The following is a 19,300-nucleotide window of genomic DNA, read 5'->3' as shown; positions in this document are numbered from 1 at the left end:
CGAAACCAATGAGAATTGGGATTTTAATAACAGTAGTGAGAGCGAGGCAGGTTTTACTTTTGATAAGAATGATGGGTATTTGGATTTGAAACATTTGCCGGCGCTGTCTCGGGATGTGAAGGAGCTGGAAGAGCTACCGGAGCAGTGGAGGCGGTCGAAGCTGGCGTGGCTTTGTAAGGAACTGCCGGCATATAAGGCCAGAACACTTGTTCGGATACTCAATGCGCAAAAGAAGTGGATGAGGCAAGCTGATGCTACTTATGTTGCCGACTTGCCGTGCATTGCTTGCGGATTCGCGAGAATGAGGCTGGGTTTAAGGTGAATTTCTCAACTTTATGTTTGTCATTTTGGGGTTGAATTCATCACTAATTTATGTTAAATCTTTATTGTTGTAATTGTTTAGTTTAGATTATAATAACTGTTCAGGGATGTTATTCTTGGTCTTTATCAATTTGATGGATTTATGTTTATTTGTAGAAGATTTTGATGTAAATGTAGACCTATTTTGGGGTAGTTAGAATCATAAAGTTTTCTGTGAGGATGATTGAGAAAATTGAATTATATTTCAGGATTTAAAATAATAATAATGATTATTGATCTGCAGTAACTCTAAATGCATTCTGGCCTCAATAACTAAACTCAAATTTAATGAACAAGTGAGGCTGGCAGATTCCTAAACATTTTTGGGTTTGAATAACTGATCTAGGAGGTTGTAGACTCTAGATTCAATGTGAAACTTTTTATTAGTGGTATTTGGATTTTAAAAATAAATAAATAAATAAAAAACCCAATTCATTAGCTAGGAAACAACAAAAGATTCAGGACAAAGCCTATTAGAGTACAACCCAAGCAAGTCTGAATTAAAAACATCTACAACTCCTATAGCAGGAGCATCAAAAAGGACAAAGTCCATAGGTTGGCTTGTTTAGTGTAGTCAAAGGCGAGCCAAGTGCTTGCCTGGGCACCCAGGCGAGGCGAGGCGAGGCACCACTAAGGTGCCTTAAAGGCTTTAAGGTGAGGCGCATTTAGTGAGGCACTCGCCTTTAGAGCCTAGGCAAGCAAGGAGATCACCTTAAACCATGAAAAAGGTGCTAAGGCGAGAGCCTCGAATTTTATTTTATTTTATTATAATTTTAAATTTTTGTGAAACCAATTATTAGATTATTGATTTCACAAGGCATGTGATAAAAGCTATTGTTAGTTAAATTAATTTACAATTTTTTTTGTAAAACTTATTGTTATATAGAAGCTTGTTGCAAAAGGTATTGTTAAAATTAACTAGCCCAAACCATGTTAGTCCTATTTTGAAATAATTTGATAGACCTAATTTCTTCATGCTACACATTTAAAAACACTTCATTATAATATTATAATACACTAGGTACATATGATTTAAGTTCTATATGTATAATAAATATATCCAGAATTTGGCACCTCGCTTTACTCGGGTTGGTGCCTTTTTGTCGCCTCACACCTCGGGCAATACAAGGCCTTGGTGCCTTAAGGTCGCCTTTTGCCTTTGACTACCTTGGGCTTGTTCCTATCTTGGCAAGAGCATCCGCACACTTATTGGCTTCTCTAAAGCAGTGGACAATCTTCTTATGGGGAATTTGGGAAAGCTAGGGTCCTGCAATCATCAACAAGAGAAGTAATAAAGTGATCAGTGCTATTGTCATTAGCAACCAGTTCTACAATAGATTTAGCATCTACTTCAATTTCAATAGCTTCCAGGTTCATGCTAATACAGAGATTCAGCCAATCCCTAAGGGTCCAAATTTCAGCTATTAGACTGTTGGTAGTACCAATGTTTCTAGAGAAACCCCGGATCCCGTGGTCCTCCTCATTTCTAATAACACCACCACCTCCTGATGTACCCAGATTTCCCAAAGAAGCTCTATTAGTGTTAAGCTTGTACCAATTTTGTCGAGTTTTCTCCCATCTGAGTTGAACAGAAATCCTAGGAGTTGAAGCTTTAGATTTCTGAGCACAGTAGATGCATTCAACCGCCTTGTGCATAATCTCTTCGTGGATGGTAACAATGTGGGTTTTGTGCTGAAAAACCACCTTATTTCTGTGCTGCCATAATGTCCATACATCAAACAAGAACACAGTGGTCCAATGTACAGCAAGATGTTGAATAACTTTGTCAGTTTAGCTAAAGTATCTAAACCAAGAACATAAATTGCCAGTAAAGAATTTTGGAAATTCATTGGAGAACCCTAGCTTATTCCAACAAAGTTTCGCAAAGCTACAATCACAGAGAACATGGATTATAGATTCTGGGTTGCTAGTGCAGATTGGGCATTCAAGAGACACTATCATGCCTTTCTTGGCGATGCACTCCCTCACTACAATGCTATTGTTATAGCACATCCACAAGAAAGTTTGAATTCTTGGCAAAATATTAAGCTTCCAGATCCAATGCCCTCCAAACACTTGATTACTTTCCTTTTTCTCATTGGCTAGCTTATAAGCACTTTTCATTATACCAGCTAGTTTCAACCCCAGAAGTTTGTGTGTGTGTTTGTTTTTTTAATAAAATGATTATGTGCTTTTCATTTTCATGGTTTTATTAAGAATAAAAATTCTTTATTATTATTATTATTATTATTATTATTATTATTATATATATGAGTTCGGTTGAAGTTACACCTGGTGTAACTCTAAACAATATTACACTACCCAATAACTTGTTATTAAATTAATATTTTGAAAATCCAACCATTGAATTACATGTTCTATATGTTTTTAACATACATGCCAATTTTCATATCAATCGGATGCTATTTACCATTTTGATCCATAAGCTCATATTTTATGCATTATTTTTGTAGGGACAAGGGGCCCAAATGCACTTTTGGGCCTTGGGCCATGTCCGAGGAGGCTTAATGGTTCGAGGGTAGGTCAGTAGATGGGAAAATGTAAGATTGTAAAGTTTCATGAGTAAGTTATAGTTGTAAAGGCCGGGGAAGGTGATCCGAGGATGAATATCCCCTCGGATAAATGGGATAGAGATCAAAATGTGTGTCCTATCGACCAGGGTGACGTTTCAGGAGGTTCTATTGATAAAGACATGCATCATGGACGTACAAGGGGAATGAGAGCTAGGAAATATCTAAGGTAAGGATGCTGTCACTGCATTAAATACTCTGCAACTAACTTTCTGATTGCATTTATGTGAAGAAAACTCCTGAACAGTATTGCCTTGGCTACCCCAACTCACAAAGGGCAGAGAGGGTGTTCGATACGACAAGCACTCAAGTAATGGACCGGATGATCAACAAGTGGGGGGCCAAGATCATTGAAAGGGAGATATATAATGTAAGAGACTCCTAAGGAAAAGAGGATCGAGAAATTAAGAGAGAAATATTGTAGCAATCAGGAACTAAATTTGTAACCAAACTTGTGAGTAACATATAAGAACTGATCTCCTCGGATTGTGTTAGGGACGGTTTCCTTTAGTTTAAATCAATCTATCTTCTTGTTCTTGTGATTGGAACCCACTTTATTTGTTGTTCAACTCACTTTAGCCCAGTTTTCCAACCTACTCTCTACAAATTCATTATTTTGGACTTTTTGGACCCAAGTCCATCCACTTTTTGGGCTAAGGATTCAAATTTGGTCTTTACAATTTTAAATTACAAAAAATTGAATTTTAATAATTGATTGATGACATGGATATTAATTTTTGATCACCTTGAAATTTTACAAGCATAAAAAATATACAAAGATAATGTAATCTAACAGTGAATTTGTCAATATTCGCATCCAATTAAAAAATATTGAGCGGTGTAACATTACTTAGAGTTACACCAGGTGTAACTTGAACCCAACGCTATATATATTATGCATTCTAGATTGGCACCCTAAACTAGAGCTGTTTTCTAAACTCTTCTTTTTCTTCCCAAGGTCTACAAATGGATGATGCAACAACATTGGTATCGATTTGATATCTCGTTACCAAGCTAGCTGATTACGCATGTAAGGAGCGAAAATTCTCAAAATGTGGTGAGATATTCAATGATATAATCAACCAGGGACGTGTGTCTTATGAATCTACATTCCATTTATTAATTGTTGCTTATCTTAGTTCATCCATTCAAGGATACTTGGAGGAAGCATGTAGCATTTACAATCGTATGATTCAGTTGGGAGGTTACCTGCCTAGACTTAGCTTGCATAATTCCCTATTCAGAGCTCTTGTAAGCCAACCAGGAGCCTCTTCAAAGCATTATCTAAAACAGGCTTGAGTTTATTTTTCACAATGAGGTAACAAGTGGACTAGAGATACAAAAGGATATCTATGGAGGTCTTATTTGGCTACATAGCCATATGCCACAGCCTTCAATAAAATAGAGACTAAAAATCTGCCAACCACATAGTCAACCTTCACAAACACCCTTCTATCCCACGTCAAAAGTACACCCCCATCTGTGTGAATGGCATTTAAAACTACCCAGTCTACAAAAGGGCAGCCCCAAAGACTTTTAACCATGTTAGAGATGGTACTGTCTAGCTTAGTTTCTTGAAGACAAACAATATCACACTTCCACTCCTTTAGTAGATTCTACACAACATCCCTCTTATGAGGATTCTTCAATCCCCTCACATGCCAAGACAAAAGTTTCAAAGTCAAGGACAAATAGAGCATCTCAACCCAAAGGATTTCAAACTACCTCTGCTACTTCTACCAGATTGCCCATCATAATTAATAATAGAAATCAATAGGGAATCCCATAAATGTACCAAAACCTTTGATCATCGTTCTCATCCATTCCAAAGGCTCCAATTCATCCTCTGAAAAAAACCCATCTGTTTCACCTTCCTCAGTGACTAGATTAAGGCCACCATTAGGAGCCCACAAAGCCGATGGTGCAACATCCAAAGAATAGAAAGCCTCGTCACCCTTATTCGAAGAAAAAGAATCATCCCAAATCAGCCTAGGAACCGCAATCTCATTCGTGTCAAAACCCATATCAGATAAAAGAGAAAATTTGTTTGGACCCAACATGTGGAGCTGTAGTAGCATTTCGGAGAACTTAAAGACTGAAAAAGACAATGGACTACCTTCAACTAGAGGATCGATCTCTGAAACGCCATTGATTTGGTTATCAAATCACACAACAACATCGGAGGAGTGGTTAGCCCATTCCAACACCGGAGCTCAAAATCACCTTCACTAAATGGTTTTTATTCATATTTGACAGATATTTTGGTCAGGGCGGGTCTTTTTGGTCAGGAGAGAAAGTATCTTATGGGACACTATCTCCATGTCAGCAACTTGTTTGAAAAGGCTACCCACTAAAAATTGGACATGTGTAGCAAAATAAAAATACCATAATACCTTTAAAATTTTCAATAACCTGCCCATTTTTCCCACTTTTTTGTCACTAAAACTGACCAAATGCTTTTCTTTTTTTCAATATTCAGAAACACAACTCTCTCAAAAACAAGAAATACCACACTCTCTATCACTTCTAGCCGACGGAAAATCACATCTGTCATTGCAGGCAATCTCGCTCCACCCAAAAAAGTTCTGACAACTGCTTCAGCCTGACGGCAACACCAGGAAACACTGGAGTAAAGGTTTTTGCAATTGAACGACGGTGGACCGACTTTTTCAACCACCCACCTCACCTCTATTTCAAAATCCACCCAAAAAAAATGTGATTAGATCCGGTGAGGATATTTTGAAGTCACATTTTTGGTTTTTTTTTTTTTTTTATTGCGCCAAAGTTCATCCATTTCTTTTATTTGTAGCACTTTTTTTTTTCTTCAGTTTGTCAAATGGCCTCTTAAAAGGAACCCAGTTCCTTCATTTCTAATTAGGGCCTTATTAAACCAATAGTAAGTTTATTAAGTGGCTATTCTATTTTTTATTCATTTTGAAAAATTTCATTGGTTGTTTTTAAATTTCTATATTGTTGCTATGCAGGACCTTTGTTTTTAATTGTAGGATTTGATTCTTGATCAACAGGTATGAATTACTAATTTTTAACAATTCATTCTCATTTGTAGTATAAGTTTTGATGAAATATTACATATATTAAAATATAAAAAAAAAAAGGTATTTGAGTAAATACAGTAAATACTCTGTTAGTGTTTTAGTTAGGTGGAAATTATAATATTTTGATTATGGGTATGATGCCTAGTTGAGTGTGTTGTGTTTTTATGACTGAGATACAGGAGCATTGCCCCCTTCCTTTGTCTGGGCATCATAGTATTTACTGTGTGTTGTGTGTTTACTATCTATGATTTCAACAGAGTACATGAGCATTAGTATATGTATGTTTACTATCTCTGTGTTTATGTTTACAAGAACATTAGAATATGTTTTTTATTTTTCTTTTAATTTTTTAAAAGCTCCCCTTTGTCTTTTCTAATTGTTTCTTTTTTTTTTCCTCTCTTGTTTGCGTTAGACTAATGCAATGGAGTTTCAAAGAAGTGTTATTGATGTGACTGAGAACAATGATGGAGAAAAAAAATGAGAATGTCATTGATGTGGATGGAGGCAATGATGAAGGAGAAAATATTGAGAATGCAACTTGTACAATGAATACGCTTTAAAGAAGGGGTTTAGCACAGCTTTATGCACAGCTTGTAGCTGCTTTTTGGATAGCTTTATGCATAGTTTCTAGACGCTTTATTTAGATAACATTATGCACAATTTGTAATAGCTTTTTGGACAATATTTGTAGCTGACTTATGAAGCTATTCCAACTTATAGTTGCTAATTATACACTTATCATATATGTGAGAATGAATATTTCTTTCACTATAGTCTTCATGGTTTTATTTGCCACTTTCTTTTCCTTCATTTGTAATTTGATTGTAGCAGTTTTTCAAGTAGTATTTGACTTTTTGTAATGGACTTGTGAACTATTCAAATAGTTTAAAGGTTTAGCAATCAAAGTTCACAAGTTCTGGTTATAACAAATCATTCTCTAAAATTTATTTAACATTCCCTTGAATATTGATACTTATTAGCTGCCAAAATAGGATATATGAACAAAAGAATTTTAGTTATAACTACATTCTAGCTTTAAGATCATTTTTCAATTTCTGTTTTTATCTTCACTGTCATTTTCAACGTTTTAATATAGTCAAATTTACATCCTTATACAAATATATTAGTGTCAATTGTATTCATATGCCTCTTTAAAATATAAAGATATGAAAATTGCTAAAGACAAATGCCACAATTCATTGGACATTATAGAAATCTAGTATGTATAAGAAGTTAGAACATTTAAAGTATAGACATCTTAAGTGATATTGCCCAAAAGCTGTTAAATTTATTCATTACAAAATCCATTCGGCAAGATGCATTACATATGGGAAGCCATTTCACAAGTCTATACATGAATAACCATTCATTTACTAACTCAAAAAAAGAACCAAAAAAAAAAAAAAATCATTTACAAAAGATTTGCTCTAACAAATCTAAAAGGGAAAAATTTTCCCAACAATTTCCTTCTTAATGTCTTCAAGCTATGTTAAACAAATAGACTTTAAACAATGATAGCTTCTGAGCAACTAAAGCATTAGCCTTAGTCCATAAAATTGTAGTTTTGCCAAAGTGCTGTCACAACGTACAGGTCCATGTTTGAAGCTAGATGCCAATCTTGCAAGTATCCTACACAATAGTAGACAACATCAAAAGTTTAGTAACCAAAACAGAGAAATTTTTAGAATCCAAAAATTCAAAACTTTAAAGGTTGGGAAAAGAAAAGACTTTAGTGAGGTCAGTTTAGAGCAAAAATAAATCATGCTAAACTTCAACCATGATTCCAAGATTAAGTTCTTTCTATTAAGCTTAAGAGAGTACACACCGGTTCAACCCAAAATTGAAGGTGATATTTATGTCTATAGTTTAGGATTAAAGGGTGATATATATGTATATAACCAATCAGTTTGAAGGTGGCAATTCAGAGGCACTAAAGGCAAGCAATGGAAAACCAAATCCAAATTCTCTACGTCCAAATCCAAAAGCCCCTCTGAGATCTGCTACCCCAAGTCAAAAACCAACCATTTCATCAACTCAATTAACAAAAACCACCAAAGTAACACCGATTGTAAACCAAAAACTAACCACCAATATTAGTAGTAATAAGCAAACAAATGCAACTACCACTCCATCAAAATTCACAAACCAAAGGGAAATTCATAATAATAATCCAGTACAACAAAATCCAGAACCCAATCCAAAACCAAGGAAGCAATCATGTTCACCAAGTGTAAAATTTTATACGACGAGGGGTCCAAAAGCAGAATTCAAGCAAGAGAATACAGAATCAAGTTTTATACCTTATTCCATTTTCTCTTCATGATGAGTGTAAAATTTGAATGAATTTGTTAGTAAAACAACTTTGTGTTTCTTTTAAATTTTATGACATATCAAAAGCCAGACATAATATTGTAACCCAAATAACATCAAACGCCTACCAGTCACCGCCTCCAACATTCACCAACCCAAACTCACAAAATCTAGAAAAAAGAAGAAAGAGTTACCTCCAGCAACCTGCTTGTCCTTGGTCATCGACACATGCACACCCAACTTGGGTTTCATACCCATTATCAAAAATCTTAAAATTTCAACAATACTTTAATCAAAATCATGAACTGAAGTGAATTGAAAAAGAGATGGGATCAAATTACATTTAGGTGAGCAAATCTGAGAAAAAACTTGTCGAAATCGTTAGAGACCATGGTATTTGTAAAATGGCAAAGTATAAGTGGAGAAGTTATAGGTTCTTTTCGCGGTGTCATCGTTGGGGTGGAAAGGTCATCGAATCATTGCCATCTTGTGGATTACCATCAGCTGAAACTGGAAGAGACAGAGTCCATCAACTAGAACTGGAAGAGAGAGAGAGAGAGAGAGAGAGAGAGAGGAGGATGAAATTTGAATTGTGAAAAATTCAGATAAATAAAACTTAAAGGAGTTGGTCGGGCTATTGAAATTTGTGAGGGAATTATGACTTTAAGGTGTTACACGTGTCTTATAAATAAGTTGCTAAAATGGAGAGAGTGTCCCATAGGATACTTTCTTTGGTCAAGAATCTTGGGGCCCAAACTCAAACTTGATATCTCGATTTTTTCAAGGTAGTAGACCCATCACTGAACCCAGATGGGTATCGGATCCGCCCATGGGTGTTTGGGTCGAATCAGGTGAGTCTGGTTTGTCAGGTTTCTAGACAGCATTAGTTTGTATATCATGTTCATTGTGCTTGAATTTTCTCAAATTGTTCATTTTAGCTTTTAAAAAAAGTTATTTTATTAGATTTTTGGATTTATTTTAAATCTTTATAGTTTATTTAGATCATTTAATTACATGAAATATTCAAAATCCATGTGTAACCATTTAATTGGACCAAGTAATGCATGTTTCCATACATTGTGTCACTCAATACGCATAGCATCAAGAAATGGATAGATGGGCTAACGATCAAAACAGTATAACACATTAGGTAAGGAAATCTAAATTCTGAAATGATAGGGTTCATTTTCAAAATACCACCAAACTTCAGGGGTGCATTTTGCACTTTAGTCTTCAGCCTAAATTTTAATTATTTTTTTATATTTATTTATTAATGTTCCTTAGGAGTGTTTAAGAGTGTAAACTATAAAGTGTAAAAACATGGAATAGAATATACCTATTTCAAGGGAATAAGTCTAGTGCCACAACTTGCCACATGGGCGAGTTGTGGCACAAGTTGTGGCACTAGACTTGTTCATTTCAAGGATAGGAGATGTTTCACAGATTAGACCAATCATAACTTCAATCTTGACATCGATTGCGACAGTGGGGTCCATAGTGGACGCTTCCTGCAAGTTAGCACCCACACATAAATGACTAAACATAACATTATTTTTAGATGGACATCAGATAGGAAGGACTGTAAATGAAAAAAGTTGTCTCGAGCTCGGCTTAAAAGAAAGAAGAAGTTAATTTATGTTCGTTTGTTTAGAAAAAAAAAAAAAAAAAAGAAGTCAAGTTCAAGACTTAAGTTTAGGATCGATTATTAAACGAACCAAGCTCAAACATAATAATGTATTTGCAAACAAGCTTGTGAATATGAGGACTCAATTTAACTATATATAATATTATATGCTTATATGTATAAACATACAAAAATATATTTATATAGACTTGAAATTAGACAGTATAAGTTTGCCAACAAATTCATATAATACTAAATTACTATTTGTAGTTTATTAATAATATAAACAATCTATTCGTAGTAAAAATTCATAGAGTTGTGAAGAGATAAAACATTTTAGTTATGGTCTCACAATATATAGGGAAAGAGTAAGTTAATCAAGTAGCTCATGAACAACTTGAGTTTGCTCAACAAGAAAATGAGTCAAGCTTAAACATATAAACTTGTTTGGTAATAAGCTAGAACTGGAAGAGACAGAGTCCATCAGCTAGAACTAGAAGAGAGAGAGAGAGAGAGAGAGAGAGAGAGAGAGAGAGAGAGAGAGAGAGAGAGAGAGAGAGAGAGAGAGAGAGAGATGAGGATGAAATTTGAATTTTGAAAAACTGAAATAAATAAAACTTAAAGGAGTTGGTCGGGCTATTGAAATTTGTGAGGGTATTATGACTTTAAGGTGTTACACGTGTCTTATAAATAAGTTGCTGACATGGAGAGAGTGACCTATAGGATACTTTCTCTGGTCAAGAATCTTGGGGCCCAAACTCAAACTTGATATCTCGATTTTTTCAAGGTAGTAGACCCGTCATTGGACCCGGATGGGTATCGGATTCGCCCCTGGGTGTTTGGGTTGAATCAGGTGAGTCGGGTTTGTTAGGTTTCTAGACAGCCCTAGTTTGTATATCGTGTTCATCGTGCTTGAATTTTCTGAAATTGTTCATTTTAGCTTTTAAAAAAAATTATTTTATTAGATTTTTGGATTTATTTTAAATCTTTATAGTTTATTTATATCATTTAATGACATGAAATATTCAAAATCCATGTGTAACCATTTAATTGGACCAAGTAATGCATGTTTCCATACATTGTGTCACTCAATAGACATAGCAGCAAGAAATGGATAGAATGGCTAATGATCAAAACGGTATAACACGTTAGGTAAGGAAATCTAAATTCTGAAATGATAGGGTTCATTTTCAAAATACCACCAAACTTCAGGGGTGCATTTTGCACTTTGGTCTTCAGCCTAAATTTTATTTATTTATTTATTTATTTTATTAATGTTCCTTAGGAGTGTTTAAGAGTGTAAATTGTAAAGTGTAAAAACATGGAATAGAGTATACCTATTTCAAGGGAATAAGTCTAGTGCCACAACTTGTGCCATAACTCACCAATGTGGCGAGTTGTGGTTGGTGGAGGGACATCACTCCTCCACCAATCACAACTCGCCACATGGACAAGTTGTGCCACAACTTGTGACACTAGACTTGTTCATTTCAAGGATAGGAGATGTTTCACAGATTAGACCAATCGTAACTTCAATCTTGACATCGATTGCGACAATGGGGGCCACAACGGACGCTTCCTGCAAGTTAGCACCCACACATAAATGACTAAACATAACATTATTTTTAGATGGACATCAGATAGGAAGGGTTGTAAATGAAAAAAGTTGTCTCGAGCTCAGCTTAAAAAAAAGAAGTTAATTTATGTTCATTTTTTTAGAAAAAAAAGAGTCAAGTTCAAGACTTAAGTTTAGGATCGATTACTAAACGAACCAAACTCAAACATAATAATGTATTTGCAATGACAGAGAAAAGGGTAATAGAGAGAAAGCAATTAACTTACAGAACCACAGCATCCCAGAGCTGTATGGGATTAAGCAAGGGATACTTTTGGATGGACGCAATGGAAATACTCAGCCTCCAGAAATGGTTATGAGGATGGACATGGTAATTGGCCTTGTACTCCTTGTCATCGACATTGACATCACCACGGACTTTGTAACATACATGGTCATAGTAATCGTGCTGGTGATTGTCACGAGCATTAATCGGAGAAACATTAAGTATGAGACAATTAAGGTAAAGATTACTAACTCTGCAGTTTTTCTCATCATAGATGGAGGTGAGCAAGAAAAGACAGAATTTCTGATTAGCCAAATGAAGCAAAGGAGGTGATGCTGGAAATACATTATCGGCCAGAAATTCATCTTTCCCAAGAACAGGGCGAATGTTGAAACTGCCGTGGGTCCAAATATCCTTATATAGATCGTAAGCTTGTACATTGATATCCTCGTCTTCAAACGAACCCCAATACAGAGTATTACCAACAGCTACAGATCTTCTACCAGTCCGGTCAGGATACCGAGCAAGTAGCTTGCGCACCGGAGGATCCAGTGTTGTCCAACGTCCGATCTTCACATCATAAACATAGAATGTAGCAGAATCACAGTTCATATCGTCATGATTATATTGAGCTACAAGAATCTTTTCTTCATCATCAAGAGCAGTGAAAATGAGAGGATCATCGTTAAAGGAAAAACCAGATGGAGGATTGGGCAAGGGTTTCCATCCCGATAAGGGGTGATAAGACTCCATCCAGCCATCCTTTTTTGCAGCTGAAAATTGAGATCTGGAAAAACCACTCAACACATATAACTTATGGCGGAGGGCTACGGATTGAGGGTTGTACCTATTAGGAAAAGTCATAGTCGTGAGCGGAACAGCTTCCCAACCAGCATCAGGCTTGTTAACGTTTAAGCTCCACACTTTACGATATCTTTTGGATTCGAATGGATGAGCACCGTCACCATCACTATCAGAACCAACTGGATCCAAGCCGCCAAGGGAATACAGATAGGACAATCCAGAATCCATATGCTGATTCGAATGGTCAAGGAATGCATGTTGCGTGCTTTGGTACATCATCCTGACTACCGAAAACGGATGGAGCGGCTCCGTCTTAATTGTTTCCTTTACATTTGCCTTTGCACAAGGAGGATTAATTTTTACCTTTTCTTTTTTCTTTGCCGAAGAAGATAGATTAATTTGTGTCTCTCCAAATCCGTCGCGTCGGCATCGGGATGGGCCTGGGTTCGGGACCTTAATGGCATACCATTCTGACTGTAGATTTTTACCCCCCAAATCCGACGTATACCCACAGACAGCGATCTCATATTCATCCGGTTCCCGTAACCCTAGCATCGCCGAACCTTTCTTTTAGATGTGAGCCATTTTTTAAAAAAAATGATCTAAGGGTAACAGTTTTGGGGTTGGGATTCGGGATGAAACTTAGAGAGAGAGAGAGAGAGAGAGAGAGAGGCAGCCGCTGGCTCAAATCGATTAGTATTTGGATTCATGGTTAGGGTTCCGTTTGTTGTACATATACTAAAGTTGAAAAGTGAAAGAGTTAATCTTGAAGTGGGTACTAGGGAGAAGAAAAACTTTTAATAAAATGAATAAATTCGGTCCGGACGAGAAGTAAAAGCTCCCATAGAAAAAAAAAACTTTTAAAAAGTAAAAACTTTTAATAAAATGAATAACTTCGGTCCGGACGAGAAGTAAGAGCACTCACAGCAGTGGTGCTATATAGGTATAATGCTATTTTTTAGCTCCAAATATCAAAAATCCTTCACGCAGCAGAGGAGCTAAATCTAAAAAATTTAGCTCCTCAGCTACAGTGCACATCTATCTTTAGATGTGCACTGTAGCTCAAAGCTAAAAAAAAAAATATTTTTTTATTACACCCTCTCTCCTCTTTCTCATTAAAATATTCAATTCATTCTCTCTCTCTCTCTCTCTCTCTCTCTCTCTCCGGCTTCTCCTCTTTCCTCTTTCTTCCTCAAATTTTTTTTTCTCTCTAGCTCACCGGTCTCTCATCTCCCTCATCCCTCAGCTCGCCGGTCTCTCCAGCTCGCCAGTCTCTCCATCTCGCCGGTCTCCGTCATCCTCAGCTCGCCGGTCAATTTTTTTTCTCTCTAGCTCGCATCTCCCTCATCCCTCATCTCTCTAGCTCGACTGCCCAGCGCCGACCACTCCTCACACTGGGCTGGGCTGAGCTGAGCTTCGGTGGATTTTTGTACTCGTGCTCATTCCTTTTGCGCCGACCGAAGCCCATTCCTTTTGTGCTCGTTGTGGATTTTTTTTTTTTTTTTTTTTTTGCTGTGGACTGCCGGTAGTGGTGGTGGTGGTGGTGGTGGTGGTGGTGGTGGATGTTTGTGCTGTGTGGTGGTGGTGGAGGATGTTTGTGCTATGGTGGTGTGCTGGGTTTGTCTCCGATTGAGGATTTGGGTTTTTTTTTTTTTTTTTTTTTTTTTTTTTTTTTTTTTTTTTTTTTTTTTTCTATTGTGTACTGGTGGTGGTGGTGGTGGTGGTGGTGGAGGATGTTTGTGCTGTGTGGTGGTGGTGGAGGATGTTTGTGCTATGGTGGTGTGCTGGGTTTGTCTCCGATTGAGGATTTGGGTTTTTTTTTTTTTTTTTTTTTTTTTTCTATTGTGTACTGGTGGTGGTGGTGGTGGTGGTGGTGGTCGTGGAGGATGTTTGTGCCGTGTGGTGGTGGTGGTGGAGGATGTTTGTGTTATAGTGGTGGTGATATATTATTTTATTATAGTAGAAATATTATTATTTTATTGTAGTAGAAATATTATTTTATTGTGATGAATATATTATTTTATTGTATTGAAAGCTAAAATAGATTCATTGCTGCAGCATATGTATAGATAAAATAGATAAAGTAACTTTTGGTGGAGCTAAATTGCTAAAAATTTAACTCCACTGCTGTGGATGCTCTAAAAGCTCCCATAGAAAAAAAAAAAACTTTTAAAAAGTAAAAACTTTTAATAAAATGAATAAATTCGGTCCGGACGAGAAGTAAAAGCTCCCATAGAAAAAAAAAAACTTTTAAAAAGTAAAAACTTTTAATAAAATGAATAACTTCGGTCCGGACAAGAAGTAAAAGCTCCCATAGAGAAAAACTTCTAAAAAGTAAAAACTTTTAAAATGAATAACTTCGGTCCGAAGGCTCCCATAGAGAAAAACTTCTAATAAAGTGAATAAATTCAGTCCAGATGAGGCGTAAAAGCTTCCATAGAGAAAAACTTTCGATAAAGAGAATAAATTTGATCCGGGTGAGGCGTAAAAGGTCAGACTAAGTACTTCCACACTAAATTAAATTCTCTTTAATACAAAAAACCAAATCTACACTTCTTCCATAAATAGAGATGCTGCTTAGAATCTTCAGTTAAACGTAGTTTGTTTAAATTTACTTTTATATTCTTAGATTAAAAAAAAAGTAACAAATTATAAAATAAAATAAAATAAAAGAAAGAAAGAAGGCAAGAACCAAATATTTAAAAAAAAAACATATGAAAAAAAAAAACGAATGAACACGAGAAAAAAAAAAAAAAACAAAAACGAATGAAGTATAGAAAAAAAAAAACAAAAACCAATGAAGGAAATTAAATATTAAAAAAAGTAACAGTTGAAAAAAAAAAAAAAAAAAAAAAAAAAAAAAAAAAAAACAACAACAACAACAACAACAACAAAGAAGAAATCAAGCAAAACCCAATTTGCTTATCAAAAAAAGAAAAAGAAAAAGGCAAACCTAGTTAACGTTGAGCAATAGCACAGCTGCACAAGGATGCTTTAGTCCATTTATGTTCTTTCTAGTTTTCTTTTTTGGAGAGAAATATTTTTGATGGGCCCGAGGAGAAAATACCTGAGTTTCACTATTTATTTTCCTTCTTCTCCACCTAACTAAACACACTCCAAAAAAAAATTTCTTCCCATTTTCTCTCTAAAATTTTTCATCCACCCTATTTCACCTCCAAACAAACACGCTCTAAAAGAGGAGAGAAGAGTAAGATACGCTGTGATACCTAGTTCCAAAAAAAAAAAGAAAATGGAGATTTATTTCTTAGGGGGTAACTTAGTAATTTTGATATTGGGGTTAGCAATATTTATACCCTAGTTGCATCATGTAAACCCTAGCCACCCTAAGAATTTTGCTTTTTACGCCTAAAGATTTCTAAGAGGAGTTGCTATCTAGTTAAGCAAAATTTCACCACTAAAAGCACGTCACTCTTATTCCATGATTCTTGTTGAGGGAAATGTAACTAGATGCTTTTTGGCCATTATGGGCATTATTGACTTGTCATATAAGGTTCCTTACTGATAGATAAAAGATGAAGCCAATACCAATTATTTGAAGATTTCTAAGGACTTTGGCTTTTCACGTGTAAAGCATCTTTGCTAACTTAGTCTTTTCACGTGTAAAGCATCTTTGCTTTGTTGTCTCCATGGTGTTGGATGGCATTGAGATTTGAGGTCCAAGGATCTAAGTGACAAACTTATTTGAAGTAAATTTTTTATTTGGTTTGCATAGGCATTGGATTGATGTAAGTAGCCTTATCCTAATTAGTTTTATTTTGTTTATACTACTGTATTTTAACTACTAAAAATTGTTTATAATTGTTACAATTTTATTTAATTGTTTTAGCTACAATGATTTAAAGTAATGAATAAAGAACTATCACAAATATATTGAGTACTGAATATATAATTATATATATATATATATATGTATATGTATTTGAATGAGATATATTTTTATTGAACTATTATTTGATATATATGATTTTAAACAATCTGACTATGTTTTGACTCTGATACCCAGCCAATGAGGGTTATTCATTGATACTAAAACTAGTTCTATCTGAGGCATCACGAGCCTATCGTATTTCTGGACCTAGCTAATAGGGGATGTACATTAGCACAAAACTAGCAAGTTTTGAGAGTTTTGCTATGGTGTTGTGAGCAAGGAAAGAAGCTAAGTGATTTTGGGATTAGACGGTCTTATAATAGTCTTATATCAGTGAATCACTCATATTTCCCCACAAAAACATTGAAACAAAGAGATTATATAATATATACATTTCTTTCAATCGGTAGTTATGATGAACATACACAAGATCATTAAATCGTTGATGCTCCAATCTATGTTTTCTTTTGGTATGTATTTGTTCAAAAACACTCCGATTCTGCTCACAACCCGAAGAGGCAGCTGTTTGGCTAAGGATTCGAATTGCAAACTTTTGTAAGATTGGAGCACAAGATCCAAACAACTTCCACCACTCATCTAATTCCATATACAGCACAAAACAAAGACAATGAGTCAATAAACATAGCTATACTTATCCCAAAAATATAAAAAAGAGCTATGATCTTTAAAACATATTTTCATTTTATTATTAGCTAAAGTAAACAATATCTTACCTGGCTGAGATGTCTTGGCTGATTCTTGAGCAAGTTGGGTTCCAAAATTTTGTTCACGCTCTCAAAATAGCTTTAATTCCTTTGCCAACTTCATTTGACCAACTGAAATTTTTTATTCAATAACATCTGTCACAGCAGATTGTGTCTTTAGCCTCTTATTAAGAGTGGATGAGTTATATTGGAATGCAGGATTCAATCAATAAGCAGTAGCGTGAATGTCTCTATAGAATTGAGTATCCCAATGATCCTTGATAATATTAACATAAGGCTCCCATAGTCTCTTCTTGTCCTTGAATTTTTTTTTTTTTTTTAATTCCATCAATTGTTCTATACATGCCATCATATACATATCCCATAGCTGGTTTTTCATTAGAATCAACAATGTGTAATAAATGAATCAATGGTGGCATAATATGCACAATTACATGACAATCATTCCAAAATTGATTGTCAAGAATGATTTTCACCACTGCCTTTGCTTTCTTATCTTTTGCATATCTTGATTCAACATAAAATTTGCTAGTCACCAATACTTGTAAGTCATGCTTATGTTCCTTAAGGCTCCCTAAGGCAATGAAAATAATAGCAAACCTAGTTGGCCCTAGACGCACAATTTCCGTCCAATTTTTTTTAGTCCTCAACCAAGCTTGCAAAGCCACATAGTTATTGATGAACACTGTGATCTTGGATGCACGCTTTGCAAGTTTATCTACATGATCCATCTTCCCAATCTCCTTAAAAATTAGGTTTAGGCAATGTGCTACACAAGGTGACCAACTAATATTTCTATATTTTCCACACAAAATTCTTCTAGCAGCTACATAATTTGCAGCGTTGTTAGTGACCAAATGTACTATATTTGCAGGACCAACCCAATTAAAAATTTCATCAAACAAGTTACTCAAATTAATAACATCCTTAACCAAGTCAGAAGCATCAACAGAACGTATAAAAATAATTCCTTTAGGACAATAGACAAGGAAATCAATAAATGTTCTATGCCTAGTATCAGTCCACCCATTAGCCGTTATTGTACAACCAATGTTAGCCCAATATGAACGATGAGAATCAACAATCAATTGGACTTCTCTTTTTACTTCTCTCAACAAAGGCACTCGAAGGGCATGATAATTTGGGCCTCTATATCTAAGACCATAAGAAGCTACAGCATTCAACATAGGTTGATAATAACTAGAATTCATAGCATTAATTGGAATGCAAGCATCATACATCCATCTTGCTACAACCATATCAACCCTCTTCTTCTTTTCTGTGCCAGCAAGCGCACTTTTAATAGAAGGTTGAGCTCTCAGTGTTGTTCTAGGAGCGAGGTAATTACCAATGTCACCAACCTTTCTCTTGTCAAGATTGGATCTTGGTGGAAAACTATTAGGACCACTTCTATTTCCCCTACCTAACCCCCTACCTCTAGGAGTAATTTCTTGGACATCTTCAAATTCTGGTGAGTCCTCTAATGGCGAATAATTAGGCGCTTATTGATCCTTCTTTTTTTCTTTTTTCTTTTTTTTTCTATTCTTTAGATTTAGAAATTTCCTTCAAATTCTCAACCATTTGAAACCTAACATCATAAGGTACACCTGCATATGCAGCCACATCACCTTTAATTCCAGCTAGATGTCTTTTCATCCTATTAATGCCCTCTCCCTTATAAATTTTCCCACAATGTATACATCTATAACTACTTTTTCCGTCTTTCAACTCTTTAGTTACATGATCCCATGCAAGATCACATTTCGCTCTCACAGATGAAGAATTAGCATTAGACTCAGTTGTAGAAGCATGTTCATTAGATGGTACAGAGGCGGACTCCATTTCACTCAACAATTTCAGACTGGTGGCAACCATTTTATCAACAAATAAATTCATTAACACAACATACACAAACAATAGTATAATACTCTGTAAACTATATTTCACAAACAATAATGCTCTATAAATCAAATCCACAACATACACAAAATCCACAACATACTCTGTAAACTAATAATTGAAAGGAGAATTAACGATAGAAGTTACCACTTACCAGTGAAGTCACGGAACGAAGAACCTGAGATGAAGCCAAGAACATGA

General features: G+C 35.4%; 2 protein-coding genes across 9 annotated transcripts; both read right to left on the bottom strand.

The window, feature by feature from the left end:
* Positions 1-1,354: 1,354 nt before the first annotated feature.
* LOC126707632 (uncharacterized) lies at positions 1,355-13,394 on the bottom strand. 8 transcript variants are annotated; one of them, XM_050407386.1, is made up of 6 exons: positions 12,035-13,393; positions 11,784-11,965; positions 11,279-11,520; positions 9,654-9,825; positions 8,512-8,856; positions 7,271-7,636 (listed from the first exon to the last, which is right to left on the bottom strand). In XM_050407386.1, the coding sequence occupies exons 1-3, from the start codon at positions 13,139-13,141 to the stop codon at positions 11,457-11,459; spliced, it is 1,353 nt and encodes a 450-aa protein (XP_050263343.1). In that variant the 5' UTR covers positions 13,142-13,393; the 3' UTR covers positions 7,271-7,636; positions 8,512-8,856; positions 9,654-9,825; positions 11,279-11,456. The 8 variants fall into 8 exon arrangements, with proteins under 8 accessions (XP_050263340.1, XP_050263341.1, XP_050263343.1 ...); XM_050407380.1 differs by having other exon boundaries at positions 11,784-13,388; XM_050407382.1 differs by having other exon boundaries at positions 8,659-8,856; positions 11,784-13,388.
* Positions 13,395-17,262: 3,868 nt separating this feature from the next.
* LOC126705038 (uncharacterized) lies at positions 17,263-19,075 on the bottom strand. The gene is made up of 3 exons (XM_050403998.1): positions 18,808-19,075; positions 17,543-18,680; positions 17,263-17,311 (listed from the first exon to the last, which is right to left on the bottom strand). The coding sequence occupies exons 1-3, from the start codon at positions 19,073-19,075 to the stop codon at positions 17,263-17,265; spliced, it is 1,455 nt and encodes a 484-aa protein (XP_050259955.1).
* Positions 19,076-19,300: the final 225 nt, after the last annotated feature.

This window comes from Quercus robur, chromosome 11, assembly GCF_932294415.1.
Source record: "Quercus robur chromosome 11, dhQueRobu3.1, whole genome shotgun sequence".
Taxonomy (NCBI): Eukaryota; Viridiplantae; Streptophyta; class Magnoliopsida; order Fagales; family Fagaceae; genus Quercus; species Quercus robur.
This window is presented reverse-complemented; position numbering and strand designations above follow the sequence as displayed.

Excerpts from the sequence above, each read along its gene's own strand:
- LOC126707632 (XM_050407383.1), bottom strand. The coding sequence starts at position 13,141 with ATGCTAGGGTTACGGGAACCGGATGAATATGAGATCGCTGTCTGTGGG. Across the intron at positions 11,521-11,783 it reads CTCTGGGATGCTGTGGTTCT|GAAGCGTCCGTTGTGGCCCC; the intron begins GTAAGTTAATTG and ends GCTAACTTGCAG.
- LOC126705038 (XM_050403998.1), bottom strand. The coding sequence starts at position 19,075 with ATGGTTGCCACCAGTCTGAAATTGTTGAGTGAAATGGAGTCCGCCTCT. Across the intron at positions 18,681-18,807 it reads TGATGTGGCTGCATATGCAG|AGGACTCACCAGAATTTGAA; the intron begins GTGTACCTTATG and ends ATTCGCCATTAG. Across the intron at positions 17,312-17,542 it reads GGATATGTATATGATGGCAT|TTGGTCAAATGAAGTTGGCA; the intron begins GTATAGAACAAT and ends AAAAAATTTCAG.